At 40.3% G+C, this 13,390-nt stretch overlaps 1 protein-coding gene across 2 annotated transcripts in view; it reads left to right on the top strand.

The window, feature by feature from the left end:
* The window catches only part of fam120c (family with sequence similarity 120 member C), a 124,425-nt gene that overhangs the window by 26,265 nt on the left and 84,770 nt on the right, over nucleotides 1-13,390 (top strand). For both annotated transcript variants that reach the window (XM_048547917.2, XM_048547916.2), the window contains exon 3: nucleotides 11,448-11,530. In XM_048547917.2, the coding sequence (XP_048403874.1) occupies nucleotides 11,448-11,530 (83 nt within the window). The remainder of the gene's footprint in view (nucleotides 1-11,447; nucleotides 11,531-13,390) is intronic.

Genomic DNA, 13,390 nt, shown 5'->3' with positions numbered 1-13,390 from the left:
TTCAAGCAGTCCAAACTAACCATGTTCCCAAACTAATCTAGTCCCACCTGCCTGCGCTTGGTCCATATTTCTCTAAACCTTTTCTCTTCGTGAACCATTCAAATGTCTTTTAAGCATGTAACCATACCTGCATCCCCCACTTTGTCTGGAAGTTCATTCCACACACAAATCATGCACTGGGTAAAAAATGTTGCCCCTCATGTTCCTTTTATATCTTTCCCCTCTCACGTTAGAAATATACCTCCTAGTTTTGACCTCTCTGACCTTAGACAAAGAATGCTGTTATTCACCTTACGTAAATCCCTCATGATTCTATAAACCTCTATAGGGTCACCCCTCAACCTCCTACGCTCCAGTGAAAAAGGTCCCAGTCTTTCCAGCCTGTTTTTATATCTCAAACCCTCCATTCCCAGCAACATCCTAGTAAAGCTTTTCTGAGCCCTCTCCAGTTTAATAATATCCTTCCTGTAATGGTGACCCTTCCAGTGTCCTGTACAGCCTTGGCATGAGATGTCACCCATTGTATTACCGTACTCAAAGGCCAGAGCAATGGAGGCAAGCAAGCTAAATACCTTCTTCACCACCTTGTCTACCTGTGACACAAATTTTCAAAAATTATGTACCTGAACCCCTAGGTGCCTCTGTTCTACAACACTACTCAGGTCCCTACCATTAATTGTACAAGTCATGTCCTTGCTTGTAATGCCAAAATGCAATACCTCACATTTACCCAAATTGAACTCCCATCTGCCAATCCTCAGCCCATTGACCCAGTTGATCATGACCTGTTTGTAATCTTAGATAACTTTCTTCACTGTCCACAATACCACCAATTTTGGTGTTGTGTACAAGCTTACTAGCCATACCTCCTATCTTCTCATCCAAATCTTTTATGTAAATCACAAAAAAAATGACTTCAAAACCAGTCCCTGAAGAATGCCACTGGTTACAGGCCTCCAGTTTGAAAAACAACCCTCCACTGCCACCCTCTGTCTCCCACCACTAAACCAATTTTGTATCCAATTGGCAAGCTCACCCTGAATTCCGAGTTACCTCACTTTACTAATTAGTCTACCTTGCAGGTATCTTGGAGATTGTGCGATTAATAATAGTTAAGTAGGGACGAATCAGGCCAAAGCTAACAAGTTGCAACTTTGTTACGTCAGCTTTTGTGCTCCTGAGATGCTGCTTGGCCTGCTGTGTTCATCCAGCTCCACACTTTGTTATCTTAGTTGTAACTAAGTTGGTTTTCGAACAATCCTAAACATATGGATGTAGCTGAATGTCTCATGGCCCAGTTGTCATCTTGCAGCTTCATGTTGAATATTAAGCTCATTATGATTTTCTGTTTGAAATACAAGATCTGCTACCAAACCTTGTAACAGATATTTCATCAGTGGTCTTTGCTTTTAAGACAATGGCATGGATATTGTATCAGAGATAATGGGAACTGCAGATGCTGGAGAATTCCAAGATAATAAAATGTGAGGCTGGATGAACACAGCAGGCCAAGCAGCATCTCAGGAGCACAAAAGCTGACGTTCTTCCTCTCACCCATCCCTTCCTCCCACCCCAAGCCGCACCTCCATCTCCTACCTACTAACCTCATCCCACCTCCTTGACCTGTCCGTCTTCCCTGGACTGACCTATCCCCTCCCTACCTCCCCACCTATACTCTCCTCTCCTCTCCACCTATCTTCTTTTCTCTCCATCTTCGATCCGCCTCCCCCTCTCTCCCTATTTATTCCAGAACCCCCACCCCATCCCCCTCTCTGATGAAGGGTCTAGGCCCGAAACGTCAGCTTTTGTGCTCCTGAGATGCTGCTTGGCCTGCTGTGTTCATCCAGCCTCACATTTTATTATCATGGCATGGATATTGTGGTCAGTGATGAAGTGACAGTATTTGCAACTAACCTTGAAGATAGTTGTCTACAAAGATTTCCTTATTTCTGTGGCATGATTTTTTCCCTTTTCTGTGTGCAGCAGCAATGACATCAACAAACAAATAAACAGCCAATTACACTGAAACATTGCCTCCAGTAAACCAAGAAGTGACAGCACTTATTTAACCCTCACTTTTATTTCATTGCAACTCTAGACTTCTGTGTTAGCCTACTTGTGTGCAGTCTCCTAATATCGCTGGCACTTTCAGCGCCATAATGCTGGTGGTTTTATTTCCACGATCTGTGCAAAATTGAGGCCATTATGTATTTTGTGATTTAACTGAAACATTATTGAAGTATTGGACCATGATTGAAGCTACATGATTCAATGAAATTGATGTCCAGGTTCATGATTGACTGCAGGTGTTCTATTCTACCTGTCAAAGCTCTATGAATAATATAGTAGTGATTGTAAAACTTGGTCAATAAGCTCACACTGCAAATAAACAGTATATTAATTCTTGTGCCAAGTTTCGATCAAGAGTCTTGTCACAGAAAACAGGAATGTTCTTGTTGTTATCTTGACACCTACATCTTATTAAGGTGTGAATCAAAGCAGCTGTGGCCCTAGTCAGGTCAGCAAACTCCACCTAGCTGTGCTTTTGACTCTTCTGAAATAAAGAAGCAATCGGGTTCTGTTGGAGCAAACCACACCACCGGAAATGCAATAGATTGATTTTCAATATAGAAGTTGAGATTTTGTGTGTTTCCAGAATATTTAACAAGCAGCATATTTATTGTGCTTTTTGATCCATTAGGGAAGTATTTGTTTGGGCTTGGTCCCAAATGGATTGGATATTGAAGGAATTCTTTGATTTGGCAATCCATATGAGCTTGAGGCTTAAATGAAAATAGTTATTGGGCCTAATTTTGAACAGAGGTGATGGATTTGAGATGCCATATGGGTGGCTGGTTTTGAACTGGCATATTCCGGCTGACTCCAGAGGGAAAACTATCTAGTATGTAATCTCTACGGGTGGGCAGGTAAATTTGACGGATTGATCTTGTACCAATAACTCAGTGTTTGTTTAGAGTTGGGAGGTGTATTCCTCCCCCTCCTTTGGAATAAGCTGATGGTAGTTGGCTGTGTTGGATTAATCTGGTTTTTTGTGCACAGGGCATAGCTGGAAAATGTTCCACATAATGGGATAAATACCTCTTAAAGCTGTACTGAAACAGCTATGTTAGGTTCGTTTTTCAGAGACCCTCACAGACTTGATGCAAGAGTAAGACACTGACCCGGTTACAAAAACATCATCCTTTATTATTAAGCAAGTACAAGCTGCAGAGGATCGCTGTACACAACCCAGCACAGAACGCTGAGTGTCATGAGCGATTCTGCCGAAACAGGGGACAGTCCCCACTTTTACACTGTTGGAATTGGCAGATACATAAAACAGTTACAATATCTGAGAACAGGATACAGCTTTGATCATCATGAAATGTATGATAATGACAAGTGCAATTTCAAGTGGTGACAACTGCTTGACTTGAACAAAGGTCACTGACCTGGCCATTTCAGCCGAAATAGGGATAGGCGGCAATATGGGTAGAGCCATAAAGATTACAGAGCTTAATGCTTTTTGTGTTTACAGATGTTTCACGCCCCTACATATGTCTCACACCGAATCCTATTCGGGCAGGAATATTGAGACACTGTTCACATACCCCTGTATGAGGGGATAAGAAGCATAAAAATTCATGGGATGTTAACCCATTAACGTCTCAGCTAGGCTAAATATATGGAACATTTGGAGCACTGGCTTCAGCATTACATGCAGGATTTAATGGGGTCCATAGCCTTTGCTGTGAATAGTGCCATCATTTGTTCCTTCACATTATTTGGAGTGAATTGTATCAGACTGAAATCTGTAAAAATTAGACAGAAAGAGATTGCTCACTGACGACGTCTGGCTGAAGACTTCAACCTTTTAGGTTCATAAAACTGCCTCTTGCCATTAATTGCTTAACTACCGACTACTATTCATGCCAAGATGTAGCAGGACAAGAGTTTCGACCTGATCTGTTGGCTGTGGGATCTATTAATTCTTGTCTGTAGCACCGGCTTTTACATGTCATGCATGTACAGTAGTCCTTTGTTGCTTTACCAAGTTGACACCTCATTTTTGACTCCATTGTTGTTCCTGGCATGCCAGTTGAATCAGAGTTGGTTGGTTATAACTGTAGATTGTGGTTATAACTGTAGAGAGTGCTACAGACAAGAATTAATAGATCCCACAGCCAACAGATCAGGTCTGAACTCTTGTCCTGCTACATCTTGGCATGAATAGTAGTCGGTAGTTAAGCAATTAATGGCAAGAGGCAATTTTATGAACTGTAGATTGAGGAATATGCTAGCTATGAGGTTCTAGACTGTGGTGGACAGAATATTGTTGCTGCTAATGACATTAGGAGGAGTTTAATGAAGGTAAGCTGAACTGTAAGAAAGAGGAAAAATGAGAATCATGGATCCAGTGGGAATGAAGCACTTAAAGAAATCGCTATAAGCAGTACTATTGTCACATAAAGCTATTGTACAAAATTAGGCTCACGGCTTTGGACGTGGTGCCTAATGGAGAGAATAAATGGGGATATTGTCAGACCAACAAGCTGTAACTAATGGAGTATCATAGGAATCAATATTTCAGCTCCTCTGTCATCTCTATCAATGACTTGGTTGATGGGATTAGCTGTGACATATCCAAACTTGCTGACAGTTAAAGGTTCGATGGGAATGAAAACCGTGAAGAAGGTGCAACAAAATGTGCAATAGGATATGGACAAGTGAGTGGGCAGGACATGGCTGCTAGGATATAATGTGATGAAATATAAAGTTGTCTTGTTTGTGATTTTAAAAAAATTAAAAATATGAAATAAATTTATGAAATCATCTGTTCCTTTGTGCTGGTATCACAGTGCTGATGTATAGGCCCAGCAAGCAATGAAGCAAATGTTATTTCAGCTTTTGTTAGAAAGGATTTGGAGTGTAACATTAACAAAATCTCAATACGAACGTACAGGGCATTTATTGTTTGAAGTACAATGTGCTCTTAACTGCATTCCATCCAGTGTAAGAATTTACAACACCAGTTCCTCTGATATGCAAATTATGCTATGAAGAGCGACAACACATGGCCTGCCTTCTATAAAACTTGGAAGAAAAAATTGATGTGAAGTTCTGAACAAGCTTGACAGGGTTGATGCTGTAAATCTGTTTTCCACGGCTGAGAAATTTAGAATATGCCGTCAGATTCTTAGGATAAATATTTGAAATTTATGTTTGAAATGAGGAAAAATTTCTTATTTGAGGAATTGTGAACTCAAAAAAAGTTGTAGATGCTCCATCACTTTACACAGGGAGATAGATCTTTGAACATTTGCGAGATCTGGGGATACATTGAAGTTGGGATGAGTCAAATTTCCATAACTCAAATCTCCAGTTGTGGTAAAGTTGTCAGCTGGTCTCACTTGCAGAATCGGAAATGAAAACGAAGATACCTGTGTAAAGTGAAATTCCGGATGGTAGCTTCTGACTAGCTGGATCCATGCAAACTTGCCATTGGAGTGGAGTTAGTCCACACTAGAGAATGAAATCGAGGGCAGACCTGCAGCACTTAACGGCCGTTAAATTATCTTGCCCAGATCCTAAATGAGAATGCTTTGAGACATTTTGCACATCGATGAAATCGACTGTTTCACTATTTTTAAAACCAAATCCTGTTTAATATTTAAAGATGAAATGTGTATAATAGTGGGAAACCAAATGGGGAAAGTGTTGGTGTGATGGCCTGTGCCTAGAAGTTGCTGCACTGACAGGAAAGTGTAGTCAGCCATGTTGTTTTGTGAATGTCAAGATGCTACCCTTGTAGAATGAAGGGATACAAGCAGTGATGCCTATATGATTCTAATATTCTTGAGGCCTACATCAGAATGAATAAATGGAAGTAAATAAATATTATCATCCTTATGACCCTGAGGAATCTGATGAACGACCAGCTGTTCACCTGCCTGTTGCCCGAGCAAAAGCCAAGAATGTTGTGGAGATGCTCTGGAAGTTTGAACTCCAGCATAAAACATGCGAAACACGTTTGACTACATTAACACCACGGTGGATTTGTACAAAGACAGCATTAGAAACAGAAAACCATTACTTAGCTTCTTCAGAGCTAACTCCCAAAGTTTCTCCATACCTTTGTCTGTTGTAAGATATGAATATATTGAAAAATGAAAAAAAGATGTTTTTCACAAATTTACTGTGTCACTGTATGTTCCTTTTTTGACATATTGTGTTTTTAGGCACATTGAATTATATAGTGGCTTCCTTAGCTGCTCTTAACATGACCCTGAGGGTAGCAGCCAACCCCCACCACCACACATTCTAACTAAATTGCACATTCTGTTCTGGTAACAGATCAGATGTGAAGTTGAATCGAGATACAGCCTGCAAAGATATTTGTTGTCATACACTCACTGCCATTTGTGAAAGGTGGAGCTGGCACAACTGATCAAGTGTTAGATCTCTTTGACAGTGTGATCTTTTGAGCGAAGTGGCTGGTGAGGTATGAGAAGTGCTCAGCATGTTTCAGAATGTCCCTGTTATTTATGGGAGATTTGGCTGAGCAGCTGAGAGTTCATATAAGTCTTGTTTTTTGGAATGACTATTCATGACACATTGTGCACAGATACATGTATAATGACAACAGTGGCCGTGAAAGTTGCGTAAGCTTAAACAAAAACTGTTAATTTTGAACATGCTCCCATGCCTGCACGCTCTTTCTGCCATCTGGAAGTGGTGAATACAGTGTTTGCAGTTTAATTTTTGCAGCATTCAAAGACCTGCCAATGATTACATAATTGAAGATATTGAGAATGGCTTGCTAATCTTGTGTAGAGTGGACAGTGACACTGCAGTCACCGACAAAATGTGGGTCATTTATGTCGGTGTTGATCAGTATAGTTTTGCATGGAGGCAACTAAGCTTAAAGAGTTTTCCATCTCGATGATATTTAATGACTCGCTCAAGAGGGCAGTTGATCTTCAAGGTGATTAACCATTGCCAGATTGTAAATAATATGGGGCTATCACTTAGGTTTGCTTGATACCAGTCTGGATTTTGAAGGTGTCTATTTCTGACCTCCCGTGCAAGACAGTCACAGGCATGTCATCATGAAGCAATTGCAGGAAGTTTCTTGCATGTCTAAGACTTTGGATCACGATCCACTAAACCTAATGATATTTGTTGGATTCATTCAATGGAAGCATCATTGGCTCAACAACCACTTATTGCCATTCCTAGTTGCCTTTGAAAAGGTGAAGGTAAGCTGACTCTTGAACGTTTGGTTTAGATTCATTTACTGGCTTACATGTTTTGTTTGGGTAGATGAATGTGATGTAAAGCTGTTGGTGGTGCTCTTGATATTTTTCTTGGATTTGTCTGTCAATAAAGGCCCTGTCACAGGTTCCTCTGGAAAATATAAAGCCACACAGTCTCTTCAGGAGATTTCTTCAGATGCGTGAAGTAGGCAAGTTGGAAGATTGTATGTCTGATCTGACTTTTCTGGTATTAGCAAGAATAAAAAGCCTATAATTTCCATAGTACAATTTACAAATGTTTTTTAATCAACTTGTTCAAAGATATTATTACACACCTCTGGCACAGGTGAAACTTGAACCTGAGCATCCTGAAGCAGAGGTGGGGACAGTATCACTGTGCCACAAGGGCTCCAATGATTCACATTCTTTGGTGTTGTTGTGTTATTTGTATTTCCTCCGAAATCAGTAGGATATATGTATGGAGTCCTGACGAGAGATTTCTTCTCTGGTCTGGCTAATCTTGGGTTCAGGCATTGATCATTTTCCTCTTCAACTTAGTGGGTATTGCAGTGTCTCGGTGCTTGGTAGATATTTGTCACTGATTACCTGTCCAGAGACATTGGTCTCCTGCATAGATCAAGTGATATGGGCATTACTTCGAGCACTTAGATCTAACTGTACATGTAAATACTCACTCATTGATTGTACTGAGCCATAGTGCTGTATTGGTGAGGTCACTGATGCTTGCATCAAGAGACACCAGAGTCCCTATTTATAAAAATGAAATGTTGGACCTGTGAGATTTTGATCTCTGGTTCATCAGCTGTGAAAACAAGTTTGTTCTTCTTCCTTTTCTATCTGGTTGCTCCTGCTCACTTCTTTGTTTTACTTGATGATACTCTGATTCTTTAAATCCTGTTCATTCTTAAGTGGGAGGGGCCAAGAGATAGTGAGTGTGATCTGTTGTGGGCATGAAGTACTGGCTGGCACTGTTGGTTTCAGTGGTTTATCACCGTCTGGCACACTTTGGAGAAGAGGAAAGTAGGATGCAAAGCACCTTTCATTGCTTTGTTTCAGAAAGATGTTTGGAATGTTAAGTAGCTTCACTTTCTAAGTTCAGAGCATTAGAAAATAGGTTTAACAAAAAGAGGAAAAGTTAGTACTATGTCCTTATTTAGTGGCACTGCTTCTACCTGCAGGTCTCCATTACCGTCATGAAGCAAGAAGTCTTACTTGTGACAACTGGAAAGCCTTCTTTGCTTACATGAGAACATTAGAGAGAGTTGTTATTCTCCCATGAAAGAAATAATAAATTCACTGTTTAGATGAGAAATAGTAACATTCAATTGGCAACATGTACCCAATTGTGGATGTGATGCTACGTTCCAGGTAAGTTTAACAGTAGTAAAGATATGTACTGGGATGTATATCTGTAAGGGGGTGACTGATACAAAGGTTGAAGTGTTAATTTTATGTTTACCATTTGAGATAATGGTGTGGTGGTATTCTCGCAGGATCAGTAATGTAGGATCAGCAATCCGTAGGCCCAGGAAATGTTCCAGAGAATGGGTTCAACTACCACCATGACAAATTGTGGAATCTGAACTGAATATAAAACTGGAATTAAAGACTGATGACCACGTGACTCCAAACCCACAGCAACAACTCTTAACTGCTCTCTGAAATAGCTGTTAAATCCCTTGTAAAATTTCAACAAAGGAATGAAACTGGAAGGAGCTCTTTTGGCTCTGCAGTGTCGTACAGAATCTGGGAGCTAATATCAAAAATTGGGAGAGCTGTCTCACAAACTAGAGAAGCAACAGTCTGACATAGTCATATTCTCAAAAGCAGACCTTCCTACAGTATGCCAGGCAACACGTCACCTTTCAGAGGTGGCGATAACTGGCATTTAGTCAGGAAGGAGTTGCCCCCGGAACCCAAACATTGACTATGGGCCAATGAAGTCTCACAGTACAAGGTTAAAGATCGGCAAGGAAATTTCTTGCTGATTACCACATAGTACACAATTATTACACCTTCATTTTGAACGTCATTTGGAGGAGACACAGAGGGTGGCAAGGGTGCTGAATATGGTTAGAATAGGTGCCATAAATGTCCAGCATGGCTCACAGTGCCATCACTGACCACATGGGTAGAGGCCTGAAAAACAGACCTGTTACAGTGGGTTTACAGCAGATACGAAGGGAACAAGTACGAGGGCAAGTATATTTGACCTCATCCCTACAAATCTGTGCTGCAGGTGCATCTGTCTTTCTTGTTGTCAGTATGGATGACAACTGCATAGCCTCTTCAATCTGAAGTCCTTTCTTCATATTTAGGAAACTGCTCAACTTATTGTATACCTCTGCCACCATGTTAAATTAAGATGGAGGTTGAAACGATCTAGACAGGGTGGCATGGTGGCTCAGTAGTTAGCACTGTTGCCTCAGTGCCAGGGTCCCAGGTTTGATTCCTTCCTAAGTTACTGTCTGTGTGGAGTTTGTACGTTCTCCCTGTGTCTGCATGGGTTTCCGCCAGGTGTTCTGGTTTCTTCCCACTGTCCAAAGATGTGCAAGTTAGATATGGGAAATACAGGGTTACAGGGATAGGGTAGGGGGTGGGTCTGGGTCTGGGTCTGGGTGGGATGTTCATTGGAGGATCAATGGGCTGAATAGCCTCCTTCCACACTGTATAGGGATTCTGTGATTCTGCTGTGGCACCCGTAAGGTGCAGTAAGCCATCAGTGGTAACACAGTTGTATTTCAATACAATCTGCAACATTATGGCCCTGCATATCTCCGACTTTACTGGAACTATCAAGGGCTGCATTTGACTGTGACTTACTCCTGACTCCCCAAAGCCTGTCCACCACCATCTACAATGCTCAAATCAGGAGTGTAATGGAATGCTTTTCACTTAACCTAGGTGAGTTCAGTTCCAACAACACTCGAGAAACTTGACGCCATTCAAAACAAAACAACCCTCTTGTTTGACAACATACCAACAAACATTCAGGCCTTCCACCATCAATGCACAGTAGCAGCTGTAAGTACCAGCTACAAGAAAGGCATGGGCAGTGGATATGTATGAAGAGTGCCACATGCAAGACTCCACCCCCCCCCGAAAAAAAAGCGTTCATTGTCTTAACTTGAAAGTGTATCATCATTCCTTCAATGTTGCTGGGTCACAATCTTAGAACTCTCTCCCCAAGGCATTGTGGATCTACTTATACTAAATGTAACACAGTGGTTCAAGAGGACAGCACCTTCTGAAGGGCACCTAAGGACGGGAAACAAATGCTTGTTCAGCCATGATGCCCACATCTCTTAAATTAATTTTTATAGTTTGCATTTAGTTGTGTACGTGTAGTGAGCATTACCTGGTGCTTCACTTGAATCCCTGTGATTAGGAGCAACTTGTTAAGTGAAAAAGTGAATGCTAATAATGTGTAACTTCGTAATTACATGTAAATATGTATGCGTTATATATTGGTTCCAATCACCAATTGACTTTCTCATTTGTAATAATGGGTGTAAAGATTGCCTTTTGGCCATTGATGAGAGTTGTACAATAAAACTGTGAAAGGCAGGAAATTAGATGTGCCCAGACTAGCAGTTGTTATGAGGTGTTTTTGCTCATTTTTGCTGAGAAAATAATCTTGCTTTTCGTTTCTGTAAGGAGGAGGTGGGTGCTGAATTTGTAGTGAATGCTACTGAAATGTTTACTGTTCTTTTGGGGGATGCTAATAACGTGGGTGTCCCTTTTTCAGATCTGGGCTGTGCACTCCCTGCATGGTCTTAGATGTTACGCTTGTTTATCGCATTCTACAAAATGGGCCCTTTAAGCAGTTGGACTTTAAATCTTGCATTTTCCCATCACTTCCTCGTGTCTGTTAAAATTCTACATTTGTAGCTAATCCACATTGTTGGACTTGAGGCAAACACAGAAATATGTGAGAATGAAAGACTGATGTAACCCTGGTGGAGAAGGCAATGTTCTCAATCACTGAAATTGTCTTGTGTGGCATTGTTACAATAATGTGTATTTGTTGTTCAGCAAAACCCAAAACCGAAGAATACTCCCCACTAGCAAAATAGAAACAACGTACAGAGAAGATCTGAAATTAATTTCATTCAAAATAAATAAATGTATTTTTACTTCAGTTTTATGACTTTTTCTTCTTTGACTTAGGTAACCATATTCTACCTGATGAAGATCTGGCTGCCTTTCACTGGAGTTTACTTGGTCCAGACCATCCTTTAGCCTCATTAAAGGTAAAGATGGTGGCGGTGGAGGTGCTGATATTCATGCCCAAAGCTTATTGAATTTTCATTTTGAGGTTGAAATACTGACATATATTGAGGAATGCTGCCAGACTGAAGCTTTATTGAACAAGAATTACCTATGCTCAATACAGTCATTCAGGCAATAAATAGTTAAACTATTTTAAAAAACTTCAACCTCTTAATTTTTTTTAACCATCCTTTGTCATTTTTCTCCCCTGTTTCCATCTGCACCCACTCCTGTGCAATGCATATTACCATCGCTAAAATCATTCTTGAGTAATTCACTTCTGCCAAGATTTTTGACACTCGTCATTCCTCTATGATGGGCAACTTGAAGGTAAACAAGAATGATTTGGAGTGATTCTCCGAATCTATCTCCATTTGGTCCCTTTCTGACATCACGACTAGGCTTGTATAGTTTGTGGCACTGTTTGTTGGGGTATCAAAAAGCTGCTGTAGTCTTATAAGAATCACAAGTCAAGTCCAATGAGGAAAACTACTTAACTAATATCTGTTCATCTGTCAGGAAGACCCTATAGACTCCTTGTTACCATGTGCGGTCATTTGACAACCCCCCACAACTTTCTCTTTCCTATCTCTTCACCCCACCTCACAGACACATCATATGATTTAATTGTTGCTTTGCTGATTTCAGTGTCTTTGTTCCACACTTCTTTCCAGAAGTGTCTATTCATGTATTGATCACTTTGTGTTGAGCACTTATTGAAAAGTGCTGGTATCTATTATTAACTAAGCCTTAACAATGCACACAGGAAATCATAGCATGATCTGACAAAGTAAGCATCGCTTCACAAAAGGGAAATTGCGCTTGACAAATTTATTAGAGCTTTTTGAGAATGCAATTAGTCAGACAGATAAAGGAGAACGTAGGAAATTAACATGCAGGGCCAGCATACAATTACGAAGACAGATAGTTTGATAGCCTTAATTACAAGCATTTCGGGTGCAAGAATTAAAGTCTGCCATGATTGCACAGGGTTTTGATGAAACTGCACATTGCAGACTGTGCACAGCTTTGATGTCCATATTTAAGAAGGAACATGTCCTATTATGAGTTGTTGAGTAAATTGTGTCTATATTCTCTTCAGTTTAGAAGAATGAAATGTGATCTAATTGTAACATTTTTGATATTAAAGGGACTAACAGGTGCACAGCCTCTGTATAAGGGGTCAATCATTTGAAAGTGAGAAGAGAATAAATTTCTCTGCACAGCGTTGTTAAAATTTTCTGTCCGGTGTGTTGTGAATTCTCCATCGTTAAAAATATTTAGGGATGAGATAGAGATATCCTTGACCTTGAGGATTAAGGAAAATGGTCAGGAAATGAAGCTGAAGCCAAAGATAAGCTATGATCGCTATAAATGGCTGGCAGGCCTGACAGATCACATGGTTTCCCAAATCTTATGTTCTTAAATTGGGATTAACTTCTCTTTTTATTATTTTCAGTTAGTCCCTTGTCCTCTTGTTAAGTTGTAAAATTAAATTATTTTCCATGTTCTGCCTCCTTCATATTCTTAATTATCTATCAAAATACGGGGTCATTTTTTTAATCACCATCTTTACAGCTAAGAAGTTAAGGTGTTTCTAGCCTTTAATCATACCCAGGTCATTTGATGCCAATGAATACACCTTCTGATTCCTGAAACTTCCCCCTGAATTTCTCCTATTTTGATATCTAGAATGAGATGAATATTTTATTTCACTTCATTGAGGAAATGTGGGCTTTGTTGGCTGGGCCAGCATTTATTGCCTGTTCACCATTGAAGTTGAAAAGATGGCCATGAGCTGCCTCCTTGAACTTCTGAAGATTATGTGGTGTAGCTCCACC

Source organism: Stegostoma tigrinum, chromosome 11 (genome assembly GCF_030684315.1).
Source record: "Stegostoma tigrinum isolate sSteTig4 chromosome 11, sSteTig4.hap1, whole genome shotgun sequence".
NCBI classification, from domain to species: domain Eukaryota; kingdom Metazoa; phylum Chordata; class Chondrichthyes; order Orectolobiformes; family Stegostomatidae; genus Stegostoma; species Stegostoma tigrinum.
The sequence above is the reverse complement of the archived record's forward strand: the minus strand, read 5'-3'. Positions and strand labels throughout refer to the sequence as shown.